This window comes from Cervus canadensis, chromosome 5 (assembly GCF_019320065.1).
Source record: "Cervus canadensis isolate Bull #8, Minnesota chromosome 5, ASM1932006v1, whole genome shotgun sequence".
Lineage (NCBI taxonomy): Eukaryota > Metazoa > Chordata > Mammalia > Artiodactyla > Cervidae > Cervus > Cervus canadensis.
The window spans coordinates 18820625-18838481 of record NC_057390.1 but is presented as its reverse complement, the minus strand read 5'-3'; the positions used below and the strand labels follow the sequence as shown (position 1 = coordinate 18838481).

The window sequence follows — 17857 nt, the reverse complement described above, 5'->3', positions numbered from 1 at the left end:
AAGTTGAGTTCTGTGAGTAAATTGTTTTTCAGTGAATTTAACAATTCAGTAAGGAGACCCTGATTTATGGGAACACAGCTTGTAGCAAACACAGCAGTTCTTTATTTTGTCTTTATCTAGTTTTTTGAAATGTTATTCATAGTGCTTTGTTACATACATTGTGTAGAATATTTTCTGTTCCCTTTTCTGTAAGCTCTGTTGTAGTTTTTCCCAAGACCACTAGGATGCACTATGGTGCAGCGTTTTGGGTTTGAAATTTTTTTCATATATCTATGTGTTTATATATGTATCTGTGTGTATATAAATATATATATAAAACACAAAAATATGTAAGTTAACTCCATGAAACTTCCTTACTGCCTTTATTCTGTCTTCAGGCCAATTACTTTCAATTGCTATCTTGACTTATAGGAGGTATTGTTACTTCAGCTTATGGTAGATGAAGTACATTTCTGAAAAATCTGAAGATTGACCATTACATTTGAAAACCATAACGCACACACATAAAACATACAGAAATGTATGCACACACATACACACACACAATATTTTTGTGCCTTATGTTTTTTTTTTTTTACTTTAGTCTAAAGCTCAATCCCACATTTGCACACAAAGATGTTCTTTTTTCTTTTTGGTGTGTATATATTATCACAAAACTTTTCATATATATGCAAAACATATAAATATTAATATAAAAAATACGAATTACCCACCACTTAAGAAATAGAACATCAGTTATCTGTAATTTTCAGAGATTTTTAACATTCCCCTCTAAGTAAAATTTTAATTTTTTTTTTTCTGCTATGACTGGAAAATAATTAATTCAAAATAGGATGAAGAATTCCAATATTTTACATATTTGAGCAAGTGATTTTCATTTTATTTATCCTTTTCTTGAAATATAAAAATTTTAAAGTAAGTGCTCAGTTAATCTTTTATAAAGAAAAAAATAACTTACCAATTTGGCTGTTCGGTTGCCCTTATGTGCATGAGTGTGTGCTAACTCTGTTCCACTGTGTGTGCTAAGTCTCTTCCAACTCTCTGTGACTTTATGGACTGTGGCCTGCCAGTCTCCTCTGTCCATAGGATTCTCCAGGCAAGGATACTAGAAATGGGTTGTCGTGCTTTCCTTCAGGGGATCTGCTTGACCCAGGGATCAAACCCAAGTCTCTTATGTCTCCTGCATTGGCAGGCGTGTTCTTTACTATTAGCAACACATGGGAAGCCCTTATTCCTTCTTTATGATTTGGTTTTTCAAATTATTATTGTTGTTGCTTTTATCCCAGTCTTACTATATTGAATATTATAATAGCTTCAATATTTGGGGGAAGCAAGCAAGTAAAAATATACAACCTTAAGTATGGTTCATTTCTAGTTTACCTTTTAATTTTATACTTTATTTGGATTATTTTTCTCAGGTGGTTTAATCTGAGATGGTTAAATCAGATGAATCAGAGATGATAACATCTAGTTAACTTTTAAAAGAAAATACTCCTGTTCACAGTTCTTCCTGACTTCATCCTAAAAAGGCAAAAGATACCTTGACTGTTAAAAAATATGTTTATTTCTTCTAGAATGTCTTACTCAACACTGATAATTCGAGGTGATTCCTCCTCCCTCTTTTGGATTGTTCACTCTAATGTGTACTTGGCAAAGCATAATTGCCTGACAATGCAGAATATTATGGGTGACCTTTTTTTCTTAAGGAAAAAAAAAATTCAACTTTGAGAAAGATTAGTCTTTTTCAAGTTTATGTCACAATCCAAACTTATCTATTGCTTTTGATAGAATTGTACTCTGGCAGTCCTTAAGAAAATTTGAATACTGCAGAAACTAGAATGTTACATGGTTCATTCATAATTATAGAAACAAGATTTATCATTCTCAGTGTTATTACTTTTTTGTTGTAACAGAACTTGATGGTATAAAAGCAAAATGATAATGAGAAACACTTTTATATTAAGACTTTGATACTGTGGAAGGCTTTGAGCAGTTAGAAGTTAGTCAGGACTACTGCATACTGATGACTACTCCTATTACATATCTTAAGGTTCATTTAACTGTGTTTTAAGATGGTTTGTATTTTCTTATTTCTTTGTTAGAGCCAAATACCACAAGTTGAAATATGGGACAGAATTGAATCAGGGAGATATGAAGCCTCCAAGCTATGATTCTGGTAAGCTAATTTTAAAGGAAGTTTAAGTAATTAAAAAGAAGTTAATATCCAGTATTTTGTAGCAACAGTATTTATAACTGCAAGTTAATTTCTAATTATTTGCATATTAGTTATTTTTTCTGACCTGCTTATCTTTGGGCACTAATCTCTTAGTGTCATTTAGATCATTTTCCACCACCTTCCTTCCTTTCCCCTCGTCCCCTTTCTTGCAGTTCCCCATTTTCTGCTTGTGTTCTGCACTTACTGGAAGGATCAGAATTCATGGGGTAACATGCACCAGCATAACTGTGTCTTGCTGGGTCCCCACAATTTTAATGGGAACTTTGAGATGTGTAATACAAAGTACATCATGCCCTAAAATCCTGAGAGAAAGAGTATGAGCCGTGGAGGTAAGAGATTTCTTCTTTCAGTACAAGAGAATTACTCATCCTTTAAGTCTAATCCCTCAATTTCAGGTGCAAAATTGTTTTGGACTTTTTTACCCACAGGACGTTCTGTAACCAGGAGTGTTTTTAACAGCTGAAGTATTTATTATCTTTTTGTGTTATTTCTTCCTTTTTCTTTCTCCTGTCTTCCTCATCACCCCATCAAACAATGTAACAGTAGTACTTGTAAAGATATTAAGTAATATAATTGACTAATATATAAGTAGGTGTTAGGGAAAAGTAAGAAAAAATGTTGAAAAGCCATCACCACGTTTCAGATGAATGTGTTTTTGACATGATGTCAGGTTAAATTACTGGATCAAACGTCTGATAAAACTATCACATGCTGGGCTTTATATACATTAACTTTAATTCTTAATGTAATTATTCAATAAAAGTAATATTATTTTAATTTTACTTGTATGAAGTTTAAACTCAGGGAAGTGGAGAAATTTCCCCAGGGGTTACACAGCTATTAATGGAATTATGGATCTGAATGGGATTATGGTCTTCTGACTCCAAAATTCAAATTCTCCCCATTTGACCACACTATTTCTATGTTTGACAGGGTGTGAAGGAACAGAATAATTCCTAATGCACTGCCAGTTTTGTAGTTCACTTTAATGTAGTAATGTTATTAACATGTTTCCACAGCTGAATATTGAATCCTTGAGATTTATAGCGATACCAATTGATCACTGATTTTTTTTGTTATTTTTTGATAATCAGATTTTCTTTTAAATCATGCTGTCAGCAGTATGAAAAGATGGGTTCAGTTCAGTTCAGTCACTCAGTCATGTCCGACTCTTTGCAACCCCATGGACTGCAGCATGCCAGGCTTTCTTGTCCATCACCAATTCCTGGAGTTTACTCAAACTCATGTCCATTGAGTCAGTGATGCCATCCAACCATCTCATCCTCTGTCGTCCGCTTCTCCTCCTGCCTTCAATCTTTCCTAGCTTCGGTCTTTTCCAGTGAGTCAGTTCTTCACATCAGGTGGCCAAACTATTGGAGTTTCAGCTTCAGCATCAGTCCTTTCAGTGAATATTCAGGACTGATTTCCTTTAGGATGGACTGGTTGGATCTCTTTGCTGTCCAAGGGACTCTCAAGAGTCTTCTCCAACACCACAGTTCAGAGGCATTAATTCTTCAGTGCTCAGCCTTCTTTATGGTTCAACTCTCACATCCGTACATGACTACTGGAAAGATGGGTTAGAGAGGAGAAAAATGGAGATGGGGAGACTGGTTAGAGGATTTTACAACCTACTGAGTAAATGAGGAAGGTTACCTTAACAAATGTACCAACAATGGAGTTGAAGAGAAGTGGGTGTGTTCAGGAAATACTTAGGAAGTAAAATCTGCAGGATATTAGTTCTTGTTTAGATGGAGGGGTTTTTTAACAAGGGAGATGCAAAGATGACTCCCGCGCTTCTAGTATAAAAAACTAGACCAAAACTGCGTTTGGAAGATGCTGGGTGCATGTTTGGATTTATTTGTTAGGCCATCAAATGAAAATAGCTGGTATATAGTTGGGCAGGTGAGTCTGGAGCTCAAGCCAAATATAGGGGTTTAATATGTAGATTTCAGAGCATAAAGCTGTACTGATGACACTCAACACCAATGGGATGGAAGAACTCAGCCAGGGATCTTACACAGAGCAAGAGGAGGACCTAGATGGAGCCTTGTGGCATTTAGAAAACTGGTAGAGCAGTAGAAACTTGAAAAGGAAACTGATGAGGATTATTTTACTAGGATGTGGAAAATCAGGAGAGTGGAAATAAAGAGAAGAGAGGATTTCCAGATTTCCAGGGTCCTTCAGTATTACAGATTGATGCCTTGGGGTCTGAAGAGTATCTCTGGGATTTAGTGACACACAGGTTGCTGGAAACTTTATTGTGAGCAGCCTTAGGAGAGAGTTGAGGGCAGAAATGGAGACTGTGTGTGGAAAGTGAAGACTAAGTGTGGTAAACTTTTAGGAAGCTGAGGTTGTGGACGTGAAGGCAAGGTATCAAGGGAAAATGGCTGAAGGGACCAGTGGAGTCAATGAAGAGACAGAGTGTGTGTGTGTTTGTATCTGTGTGAGTGAGTGAGTGAGTGATATGTTTCTTAGAGGAGGAACTAATAAAAGGGAGAGAGAATAGCGATACTTAAAATATGAAAGTATCTGAAGAAATAATAGGGATTGGATTCTGATCTTAGCTGGAGAATAGCAGGAGAAGCATGCATGTCTTCTATTGTTACCAAGAGAGAATGTCGGAAGTTAGGTGATGGGTGTATAGGTTTGGGTTTTGGTCTAGTGGTGGCTATTTAACATGATAGCTTTATGTATGAGACAGGATTACCTGCTAAAAATGCATCAGAGGTTTAAGAAAAGTGAAGAAGGTTTAAAATAATAACGAACAGGAGGACAGACTTACTAAGGAATAGTAGGATTGAGAAAAGCTAAGGGTTCAATTGAGTTGTATAATCAGAGTTTATATAGAAGTGCTGCTCTGCACAATTGGCAGCCTAGGTAAAAGATAATAGAATGAAAGTAGTGAACATTTGGATTCAGGGAGAGATAAAGGGACAGGAAAATTGGAGACATTATCAAAAGAATGATTGGATTGATAGACCCTGAACTAAGACTGGCGAGGAAAGAAAGTGAAGACAGAAGGAAGCTAATGGATCAAAGCAAGTGGATAGGCTACAATCTAGGGCAGGTCAGCAGACTCTTTCGTAAAGGACCAGAGAGTAGTATGTAGGCCATTTGTTCCCTATTGCAACTACTCAACTTGGCTGTTGTAACTTGAAAGCAGCCACAACACATAAATGAATAAGTGTGGCAGGCTGGGCTTGAAAAGTGCAAGTGAAGTAGCTCAGTCATGTCTAACTCTTTGCGACCCCATGGACTGTAGCCTACCAGGCTCCTTCATCCATGGGATTTTCCAGGCCAGAGTACTGGAGTGGGCTGCCATTTCCTTCTCCAGGGGATCTTCCCAACCCAGGGATCAAACCCTTGTCTCCCACACTGCACACAGATGCTTTACCGTCTGAGCCACCGGCGAAGCCCAAACAGGCTGGGTTTGATCTGCAGGCTAATGTTTGCTGACCCCTGATCTAAGGTCCCACCTAAAGTCAAAGTGCCTAGTGAATTGGAAGTATTGAGCCTGAAGGATATGCTCAGAAAGTGAGTTTGCATCAGTGACAGTTCTTCATAGTGACAAGGTCTAAGGCATGACAGCTAAGAGAGGCTAGTGGTTGTGCAGAAGCTGAAGTGAACCACCCACTTGAATATTAACTTCACTCAAGATGATGTAAAAGTTTGGTTGCAGAGGAAGCATGTGAGCCTGACTTAGAGCATTACCAAGAGGTTTGTAAATTAAGTGATAAGGACAGTGACTAGAAGAAGGTATAGAAGGTGGTGTATCCAAATTAAAGAAAAGAAGCAGGGATTTTTCCTTCTTCATTATTTTATCCATTTACTGTATTTCCCTAAAATTGACAATCCAGATGTTTTCTGAAATATTCTCCACAAATATTAGTTTCCTCTCTTTTTTTTTCTATTTTATTCCACTTGCAAACCCTTAACGTTTCTACTTCATAACTTATGTTATGTTAAAATCTATTTATCTTTCACACGTCAGTTTCTTCTGCTTAATATTAAAAGCCAAATACTTATTAAAAATAGAATGTCTTTATCCAAAGTAACAAATTCTGCCTTCTAACTGAGATGTTTAGACCTTTCACTGGCTTCCCAGGTGACTCAGTGTAAAGAATCCACTTGCCAATGCAGGAGATATGGGTTCAATCCCTGGGTTGACCCAGGTTGACCCTACATTATGATTTTTGTTTCAGCAATTCTCTTTCAAAGAGATTTAAATATATATAAAGATATCCAGTGCTCATCTTTCCTTTGTGTGCATTCATATCTTCTGGTATCATTTTCCTTCTGTCTTGAGGACTTTAACACATGTGCTGCTGATAATGCCTTCTTTCAGCTTTTGTGTGTCTGAAAGTCTCTATGTTGTTGCTTTTATCATTTCTGATGTGGTATCTTCTGTCATCCATACATTTCTCTGTATATTTGTTGTTGTTCAGTCCCTCAGTCATGTCTGACTCTTTGCGACCCCATGAACTGCAGCACACTAGGCTTCCCTGTCCTTCACCGTCACCCAGAATTTGCTCAAACTCATGTCCATTGAGTTGGTGATGCCATCCAACCGTCTTATCCTCCGTCGCCCCTTCTCCTCTGTAAATGTGACCTTTTTCTCTGACTGCTTTTAAGATTTATCTCTTTCTCATTGGGTTTAAGCGATTTTATCATGATGTGCCTTGGTATAGTTACCTCCTCTCCTCTCCCCAGTGTTTCTTGTGCTTGGGACTTGTTGGGTTTCTTGGATCTATGGGTTTATAGTTTTCATGAAATTTGGAACTTCTCAGCCATTATATCTTCATTTTTCTTTTGGTTTCTCCTCCCTATGCTACGATCAGGAAACTCTGTCAGGGCAATAAACTGGAACAATCATAAGGCTCACCTGTTTGCTTCCTTTTTCTCAGAATTGCTGTCCTTCATTGTCTGGTGTTCAGTGTCTTAACCATCGTATGCTCTGTTTTGTTTTATAGTTGCTTCAGGCAGAAGGGTAACTTGGGTCCCTGTTACTCCAACTTGACTGGAAATGCCAGTCAAATACTTTTAATATTACCCAGAAATTGAATTCCTACCCACTTTAAAATCCTCACTTTTATATAATGTCACTTTTTGAACTTGATAAGGTAAGATTGAATCTGATAGTTGATGAGTACTTGCTAACCATTGAGAGAACTAAATGTTCAGCCTGGATAAGGAAGTGTCGGGAAAATCAAGTCCACATGTGACCCAGAGAGTCAGGTTTTTTTTTGTTTTTTTTTTTAAACAGAGAAAGGAAAGTTCACTTCTGAGAAATTTATTCAAAATCAGTATTTCTGTCTTTATAATTATTTGCAGGTATTGAAACTCGTTGCTCTATAGACAGCTATACCATTGATTATTTCTCTGCGTCAGTGGAAAATAGATTTGGTAATGTTGAGTAAAGTGCCTGTCTTATGTTTGTTTGGTTAAGGTCTTGATCACAGACATGGTCTTAGATCATTAATTCATACATTAATAAAAAAACCAAGGTAAGCAGTTTCCTCAAATCCATTGCGAAGGAAATAAGGACTCCTCAGGCTCTGTAGGCCTTTGACACTCTTCATTCCTCCTGAGTGTTGTGACTGGTTATATTATATACTGGTGATTATATATATATATAAGGTTTCATTTGTTCCCTTGCAGTCATCTGGAGCCTAGTCGTGATCCAGTGTGTAATGATATAATAAGCAGCAGTTCATAACCTTGCTGTTTTTGTCATAGAGCTGGGTTAACTGAGACAAGACAGTCCGTCCTTTTTTTTCTTTAAAGTATAATTATATTAGTCTCAGGTATACAACATGGTGGTTTGATATTTTAATATATTATAAAATGACCACTCAGGGATCAGATTTTATTGCAATATAAGAATACAGTTTTTAAAAGAGGGTAAGGATGCATTATTTGATTTGGCTTTATTTTTTATTAAGGTATAATTTATTTACAGTAAAATTCACCTTTCTAGCTACCAAAGTAGACAAAGGCAGTTGAGTGTATCTGAGGATGGTATAGAAAGGATTTAGGCATATTTTGATGGGAAATTAGATGATCTCAAAAGTTCTTTTGCATCTGAAATTTTTGGTCTTTTGAAATGCCAGTGTAGATATTCTTACTTGGCAAGTACAGGTTACTCACTTGACCTAAGAAGTGGATATATTAGAACATATTATGTTATATGCACAGTTCCTGAATGTGTGGGTCAGTGGAAACAGTGTATTATTTTTCCTTACTATTTAGACATTGTTTTTCTTTCCTTTTTTCTTTTTCAAGTAGTCTTTGAAGTTATCCCAAAGTAATCTTCCTTTGTGAGTTAATCTCCACCCAACACCCCCCCCCCACACACACACTTTCCTACTCTCTCTTTGGTATGTCACAGAACTTGGTCTAGTTACTTTAAGATAATAATGAAAATGCAAGATCTAATTCTTATTTTTATTTACATGTTTCTCTAATTTCTTACCGTTGTAATGATAGCATGTAGAGAAAAACATGTGAGCTCTGGAGTCACGCAGTCATGATTTCAGTACTCGCAGCTGTATTTCTAACTTAGAAACCTTAGAATTAATCTGCAAAACATCTCTCTCATCTTTAAAATGGGGATAGTAATAATACCTGTCTTTGGAGGTTGTAAAGATTAAAAGAATAGTGTATATGTTTTTAGCACAGCATCTGGAACACATTAAATGTTTTGTATCAAATATCATAAAAGAAAATTTCCCGATCTGTCTTATAGCTCCACTTGAATAAAAATCCTATGAAGACCACAGTTTCTTATAGTTTGATCAAGGGCTAATGGAGGGTGTGAACTTTTTTTATGTTTTTAAAGTTGAGCTATCCTGTAGTTTGGAAATTCTTTAGTCCAGACTCATCAAGGAGAAGGCTCTTTTTATTTTATCATCTTCTTAAAAGATTTGGCTTCTACCATATGATGAATTTTAAGCTCTATGGGACCTGGAAGTTTCCATCTAAAGAATGTCTTAAGAAAAAGCTTGAGGTTTTCATTTAATAACTAGTGAAGGAAATAGGTTTGGTTTGGGATTATTTTTTATCTATCTATTCTTTACCAGACAAGCTTTTTTCCCCCCTTCCTTCTAAACAGTCATTCCTGGGCATTTAGTTCTCATTCTGATGTGGTGCTTCATAATACTTTTATTTAATTCTTCATTTGTCCTAGAGGAAAATTCTCAGGTTACCTGAAAATTGGGGAAAAGGCCTTTATTTTTAGTTCTGAAACTCTCAGGGAAATCTAGTAGCAATAATGAATTTATTTTAGAGTTTCCGTAAGAAATTAAGGGGTTTCCCAGGTAGCACCAGTGGTTAAAAAAAACAAACAAACAGAAAAACCCCCCATAAACCCCCCTGCCAGTGCAGTAGACATAAGAGACACAGGTTCTATCCCTGGGTTGGGAAGATCCCTGGAGGAGGGCATGGCAATTCACTCTAGTATTCTTGCCTGGAGAATCTCATGGACAGAGGAGCCTGGCAGTCTGCGGTTCATAGGGTCGCAGAGAGTCAGACATGACTGAAGCAGCTTAGCACACATGCACATGGAAATTAAACTTAAAACTTAAATTGTCCTGAAACGGACCTGGAAAATTGCATGGACAGAGGGGTCTGGCAGGCTACAGTTCATGGGGTTGGAAAGAGTTGGAATGACAGCACAGCGTGCACGCAAAACGTACTTTACAGTGCAGTGTTCTTAGTCTTATAAATTTTTATTTGATATTTCTAATGAATTGAGATGTCTTCTAATGTATATTACACCAGTTTTTTTTATGTTTTAATGTTTTCCAGATGAAGGTAATGAAACAGAGGTGCAGCCACAACAAAACAGCCAGTTAATGTGGAAGCAAGGTCGGCAACTACTCAGACAGTAAGTATCTCGTGAAAGTATCTGCTATGAAAAAACTTCATTGAATTACTATTCCTTTTTCATATTAAACACGTTTTCCCCTATGGAGGAATCTATTTTTCAATAACTATTAACTAGGATTATCAAGAATAGATCTGCTTTCCATAGCAAATAATCCATAGATTAGCTTTATCTATCCATAGATTAGCTTTATCAAAAAGTACAGTTTAGAGCTTCTAATTTATTATATGTTTAAATGTATGGTCTGAAGAAATCTGTACCCTTAAAGTTACTTTTTTCTTCCCACTTTTTATACATGAATATACATATGCTTTAATATTAGTCTATTCATGATATCTTTATGTTATGTTTTTAAACTTTATTTTAAATAGATGGGAGAACTTATTGGACTTCCCAAATTTGTATATATTATGCTAACATATAGTCTCTCCTATAAAATGTTGAATTTGAGAGTATAAAGAGGGACCAAAGCTGGGTTGAGATTCAGGTGTCAAGCAGAGGGGCTAGACCCGCTCATCAACTCAATGCCTAACCCTTGCATGTTACATTTGAAATTGGTAGATTTGTATGTCAATAAAATGAGATTTGCTACCTGGTTTATTCTTTTGGGCTTGTGAATAATCTAAACCTGTTGTTTCCAAAGTGGATTGCATGCCAGTCATTTCTTTTGATAATGGGGAGAGGATGTTAAAGTTTCTCCTTACATCTATTTTTTTATCTCCTCAAAGTTAGAAGAAAATGAGACTTCATTAGTATTTAATACGTGGGCTTTCACTGTGGTCTTAAAAGTGGTTTATGCGTTTTTCCTTTTATAAATAAGTAAGTGTTCTTAAAGTCCTGATTTTGTTGTTGTTGTTTTTTTCAATGACAAGTGGTTATGATAGCAATCCAGGAAGTATTTTTAAAAGACTCACCTGCCTCTCAGAGGTGACATTTTATTAGCTTCATGCAGACCTAATTGTGGTCTCAGATCATGAATTTTAAATCATTATAACTAGACTCAAACATATCTTTATTAATAAAAATAGGAACCATTAAAATTAACACATTTTTACCAATGAAAAATAAGATCATTTATTCCTGTAGCATTAAAATCCATGCCTCAAGATTTGATGAACTCTTGGAAAGCATTTTCTGTCTCCTGCTGGTTGAGGAAGCATTTCCCCTGCAAAAAGTTGCTGAGTTGCTTGAAGAAGTGGTAGTTGGTTGGCGAGAGGTCAGATGAATATGGCCAGTTGTCCTGTAAAATCCACTTTTCATCACACATCACAATCCGATCAAGCAATGGTTTGTTGTTGTTTCGTAGAATAAGAGATGACGACACTTCAAAATGACAGTTTTTTCTTTTTCTGTTCTGAGGCACCCATTTATCAAGCTTTTTCACCTTTCCAATTTGCTTCAAATGCCAAATGACCATAGAATGGTCGATGTTGAGTTCTTTGGCAACTTCTCCTGTAGTTGTAAGAGGATCAGCTTTTTTTTGTTTTTTTAAAATATGAAACGCTTCACCAATTTGTGTGTCATCCTTGCCTAGGGGCCATGCTAATCTTCTCTGTATCATTCCAATTTTAGTATATGTGCTGCCAAGGCCAGCACGAGGATCAGCTTTGATGGTTGCTCTCAGTTGGTTGTTGTTAACTTCTGATGGCCGGCCACTATGCTCCTCATCTCCATCATCTCCTCTCCTTTGCACAACTTCTTGAACCACCATTGCACTGTACATTTGTTAGCAGTTTGCTGGGCCAAATGCATTGTTGATGTTGTGAGTTATCTGTGCTGCTTTACAACCCATTTTGAACTTAAAAAAATTGCTTGAATTTGCTTTTTGTCTAACATCATTTCCATAGTCTAAAATACATATAAAATAAGCAGCAAGTACTAAGTCATTAAAGCAAAAAAACATAATGTGAGAAATGCACATTAAAACGATGTATAACATAGCCACATTTATCTAAGACTGTATTCCAGTATCAAATGGCAAAGTTCAACAATGCAAAACCGCAATTACTTTTGCACCAACCTAAATATTAATGAAGGAGGAAGTAGCTATTTAGTAAAACCAGTTTATTTATGGAATGAGCAGTTTTTGAAACAGTATTTGTAATGTGATTTTGTTCCTAAAGTGAGTTATGTATCAAATATTACTTGTTAAAAATAGAAAACATAATTCTTTTGTATTTATAAGAATCAACTGATTATAATTTTAATTAAAACCTTTCTATAGATACTGGACATGTTTGGTCACATGTCTTTTTGTGAGATATCTCTTTGGGCAATAATAACTCTTAATACCAGATCTCAAACTGATCTTAGACTGCTTATCTTTTTGATCTTTGTTTTATCTTTCATTTCATAGACTTGATACTTACATATAATTTAATGTCTGATATTGTCTGTTACATTTATTAATGACTTTGTTATTAACATTTGCCTTTTTCATGTTCCTACCACTACCACTTTTGGTTGTTTTTGGTCATCTTTTGTTGTTAATAGATACTGAGCACCTTTTGTATGACAGGCACTACACTAGATATGTTTCTTTAAGAGAAAGAAAGCTAAAGTTCAGAAGAATTAATGCTACACAGGAAAAAAGTGGAAGAAATGGGCTTTGAACCCATGTTTAACTCTCCATACAAAACCTATTCTTTCTTTTCTGTGCTTCTCCTTTCTGCAGCACACACACCCCTGTACACCCACTTATCCCACATCCTACAGTTGAACTGTGGTTTATTTTTATTGCAGAGTTGTCTCAGGATAAGAGCTTCCCTTCTGTAGAAGTGACTTGTTTGGAATATCCCGCGGTTTTGTATGTCATGCAGGAAGCTATATATGCTAGAAACATTCTCTATAGATCTCAGTTGGTCCAGTGATACTGTAACATCAAAAGTGTAAAAAGACTACTGGTTATTCTCATTACTATTATAAAATAGTAATTTAGTAGCATCTGAGAGTGAGCTTACTCCAGCCCTGCCTAGAAGAAAGAGTGTGCTATTAGATACATTAAGGAATAGCTGCTGCTTATGATAAATGAATGGTGTATTGTATAGTTCTCTGGTTTTTCTCAGTGACCATAGAGGCTGGTACTGCAGGAGACAGCTCCATCTGCAGCTGGAAGATTATTTATTAGTGAGTCTTAGTAGCATAGTACTGTGCTATCCAGTCTTATGCAGACAGTGAGTTTAAAGAAATGTTTTTATTTAGATATCCAGTAGTAGAGTACTGATTCCAATATGTCTGAATTGTAAAGATCCTCTTCACACGCAGGTATCTACAGGAGGTGGGTTACACAGATACTATTTTAGATGTGAAATCCAAACGAGTGCGAGCTTTGTTGGGCATTTCAAGTGATGTCCCTGACAGGGAAGATGACAAAAATCAGGACTCAGTTATAAATGGCACAGAAGCTGAAGTTAAAGAGACAGCAATGATTGGGTAAGTATTTTATCTGGAAAGTGGCTTGGCTGTAGTTTTAGTTCTTATTAATATTTTTGGCTTATGGGTGACACATGTGTGGATACTTGCACTTGCAGGTACTGCTACAGAAGTAATTTAATGATAAAGTCTAATAAAAAGTTTAAAATTTTATTTGATAGAAGATATACACAGGGATTAGAGTTATCATTTATGACTATTTTAAGAATATTTTTATTTAAGGTATTTTTATTTGCTTGAAATTTATGGATTTAATATAAATTTTAATTCATTGAAGCTCAGTCACCTCTTACTATTATAACTTCATAAAAGATCTTATTTGGAAATTCATTTCAAGTCTGTAAGAATGAAATTTCATTCTTGGTGACCCAGAAATCATATAAATACTTAATTCTTTTGATGTAAACCTTTTCTTAGCCATTTTCATTTTTCTAATAATGCTATAACTCCTCTTCATTTTGAAAAATATCTATTTCAAGTATATATGTGTATGTGTATATATATATATATATTTTTCTAGTTGATATAATAAGTGAAAAATTCAGTAGCAGAAACATTTCATTTTGCTTTTTGGATCAGGATCTTCTCAACCCAGGGATTAAACCCAGGTCTTCTGCATTGCAAGCAGATTATTTATTGTCTGAGCCATCAGGGAAGCCCATATACCATACAGTTATATTGAATTCTCCTTTAAATGAAAGTGAAGAGTTTAATAAGGAGATTCTTCTTTATTGAAAAAAAAATTGGCATAATTCTTAAATTATAAAAAGTCAAAGATTCTTTGAAATTTAAATATGATGTTACTTTAACTCATGTTTAGGCTGGAAGAATGGTTTTAGTTGAGCTCTGTACATTTTCTAGTAAGAACATAGTTTCTGTTATTTGGGACATAAACCAAAATTATGGGGTTTAGGTAAAAGTTTAAACATATGTCTTGTAAACAAATGTCATTGGAGCATTCTTAAATGTGCTCATTAATAGTTAAGATTACATAACTTATTTTCATAAATGTAAGATGTAGATTGTTTCTCTGTGTAGACATAGACAGTGTGGGCATTAATCCTGATTATATTTCACCTAATGAATTAGTTTAAATTATTATAAAGATGCTTAAGAAAGGCCACTCTAGTCTTATGTTTTGGCCTTGACCTATCTTTTGAAACTAATGAAGGTATTATCCTGAATCTTTCTTCTGTAAGGATGGAGAGTAGGTTAGAAAAGAACAAAAACATAGCTCCCAGCAGATTTGAAATTTAAGATTTATCTGTTTTGAGAATTTTGTTCATAGTTATGGCTAAACGCTTTTCAGGAAAATGTCTTGTTATCTAAAACATTTCCTAATGAACTGGAGAGCAGTCATTCTATTCTGGTCATTAGGAAATTGATGAATTTCTTTAGAGAGAGCTAAATTAAAATCTCACATATTTGAAAAGTTAATCATTTCCAGATTAAGGATTTATTCATCAGTAGGATCATTTTGTAGTAGTATATTAGTTTAACTAAAATACTGTTTTTAGTAAGCTTCATATACACATTTGCTTTTTTCAACTCTTTAGCTGTTTAGAAATACGAGATTGCATCAGAGAAAATTCTATATTTGCTAGTTATTTTCTTAGTTATGGAAGAGGAAGAGTTGAAGAAAGAAAAAAGGATAGGGAAAAACAGAGGCAGAGATAATAAAAATATTTCAAAAAGAAATGCATTGTTTGGCTTAATAATCAAAATAATACCAGATCAGAAGGAAGAGTTCTTTGTATTAAATTGCCATTAATCTAAGTAGTAGTTATGATTGAAAAGTACTTTTTTAAAAGAGTAACCAGTTTCTTCCTATATTGCTTTTCCAGTTAAAATCCGTGGAAATGTAATAGATAAGAATCAGTGCAGATCCTAGTGTGATTGGGGGGAGGGGGCTTATAATTCAATATAAACAGAAGTCAGTGCAGTATATCATGGATTAATTCTTATGCTGAGTTTAAAAAATTAACTGAGCAAAATGTATATGTTTTAAACCAGAAAATCTGAGTTAACAGATTCTGCCTCCGTGCTGGATAATTTTAAATTCCTTGAAAGTGCAGCTGCAGATTTCAGTGATGAAGATGAAGATGATGACATTGATGGAAGAGAGAAAAGCATCATTGATACTTCAACGGTGAGTTGAATAACTCAGATATAAATATTTTTGGGGCTATTACACATACTTTAAAAACCCATATCCTTCAACTTAAACCCTTAACTTTTATTTTTCCATAAATTTGGGGAAATTTGATCTGAAAGTTTTTGTTTTGACTTCAAGAATATTTTTAGTATAGCAGTTTTCTCCTCAAGGCCCTCATTCTTTAGCTTTTTGTTAATTCATTAAAGATTTCAACATTTTTATAGGGTTAGTGAGTATGGTAAATGTGTGTTATAACAACGCATTGTTCTTGGTGCTATAAGACAATAGAACTGACAGCCCATTATGGTGCCTGATGGTGACTGGCATCAGCTCTAAACGGTGCGGTTTTTGTTTGTCATCTCAGGGTTGCTTTTGGTAGGCAAGGACTCCACATTTTCAGAACTCTCCCATTAAGATTTCTCCAAACATGTTTAGGGTTCTTCTGTGGTTTTGTTCTGATTTTTGTAAGTTGATCGATTTTCCCCTGGTAGAGTCGTGGAATGAGATGTACATCTAGATTGTTGCTTCTCCCTTCTCTTCCCTTCTTTATTTTGCCCCTTCTTTTTAACCTCTCTCCTCCCCGCTTTTTAAAAAATTTATTTTTTTTTTGAAGGATAATTGCCTTACAGAACTTTGCTGTTTTCTGTCAAACCTCAGCATGAATCAGCTGTAGGTATACATATGTCCCCTCCCTTTTGAACCTCCCTCCCGTCGCCCTCCCCATCCCACCCTCTGTTGATGGATATCCAGGTTGCTTCCATGTTCTAGCTATTGTAGTAGTGCTGCAGTGAACTGTGGGATACTTGTGTCTCTTTCAATTTTGGTTTCCTCGGGAAGATGCCTAGGTGTGGGATTGCTGGGTCATATGGTGGTTTTATTCCTAGTTTTTTAAGGAATCTCCACACTGTCTTCCATAGTGGCTGTATTAATTTACATTCCCACCAACAGTGCAAGAGTGTTCCCTTTTCTCCATACCCTATCTAGCATTTATTGTTTGTAGACTTTTTGATGATGGCCATTATGACCAGTGTGAGGTGATATCTCATTGTAGTTTTGATTTGCATTTCTCTAATAATGAGTGATGTTGAGCATCTTTTCGTGTGTTTGTTAGCCATCTGTATGTCTTTGGAGAAATGTCTGTTTAGGTCTTTTCCCCACTTTTTGATTGGGTTGTTTGTTTTTCTGATATTGAGTTGTATGAGCTGCTTGAATATTTTGGAAATTAATCCTTTGTCAGTTGTTTCATTTGCTATTATTTTCTTCCATTCTGAGGGTTGTCTTTTCACCTTGCTTATAGCTTCCTTTGCTGTGCAAAAGCTTTTAAGTTTAATCAGGTCCTACTTGTTTACTTTTGTTTTTATTTCTGTTACTCTAGGAGGTGGGTCATACAAGGATCTTGCTTTGATTTATGTCATTGAGTGTTCTGCCTATGTTTTCCTCTAAGAGTTTTATAGTTTCTGGTCTTACATCTAGGTCTTTAATCCATTTTGAGTCTATCTTTGTGTATAGTGTTAGGAGTGTTCTAATTTCTTTTACTTGTAACCGTCCAGTTTTCCTAGCACCATTTATTGAAGAGGCTGTCTTTGCCCCATTGTATATTCTTGCCTCCTTTGTCAAAGATAAGGTACCCATAGGTGCATGGGTTTATTTCTGGGCTTTCTATCTTCTTCCATTGGTCTATATTTCTGTTTTCGTGCCAGTCTCTCCCCACTTTTTAACCTCTCTCCTCTCTTCTCTCTCTTTCCCTCTTCTTCTCTTTCTTCTTCCTCCTCCTCCTTCTGCTTTATTTAAAGTGAGAGACGAGGGCATGCTTTGCTTTTAGGAGAGTGTTCACATTTCCTCCTTCACGTTTATTTAAGAAGAGGAGGGAGGAAAGGAAGGAAGGATAAATAAAGCAGACTGGACCTAGAGTCTAGGCCTGGGGCTAAAGTCTCAGTTCTGTCACTAATTATCAGTGCTTTTTAACCCTTCAGGCTTAGTTTTTTAGTTTATAAAATCAGGCTTATAACAAGTACCCGTCTTATCCCCAGAGAATTTTGTGAGGAATAAATGAGACACTACGTTTGAAAATGATATGTTTAACTATAAAGTGCTTTCTTTCTAAGTGTAACTTCTCTTTTCTATTTAAGTCCTCTGCTTCCATCAGAGA

The 17857-nt window shown here is 35.6% G+C and overlaps 1 protein-coding gene and 1 non-coding gene across 3 annotated transcripts in view; one reads left to right on the top strand and one right to left on the bottom strand.

Moving 5' to 3' along the window:
* The window catches only part of STRN (striatin), a 105572-nt gene that overhangs the window by 47491 nt on the left and 40224 nt on the right, over positions 1 to 17857 (top strand). For both annotated transcript variants that reach the window (XM_043468324.1, XM_043468325.1), the window contains exons 3-6: positions 2103 to 2176; positions 10043 to 10121; positions 13386 to 13553; positions 15567 to 15702. In XM_043468324.1, the coding sequence (XP_043324259.1) occupies positions 2103 to 2176; positions 10043 to 10121; positions 13386 to 13553; positions 15567 to 15702 (457 nt within the window). The remainder of the gene's footprint in view (positions 1 to 2102; positions 2177 to 10042; positions 10122 to 13385; positions 13554 to 15566; positions 15703 to 17857) is intronic.
* LOC122442731 lies at positions 11611 to 11717 on the bottom strand. Its single transcript, XR_006269727.1, has one exon. It is a non-coding gene; the product is annotated as a U6 spliceosomal RNA (small nuclear RNA).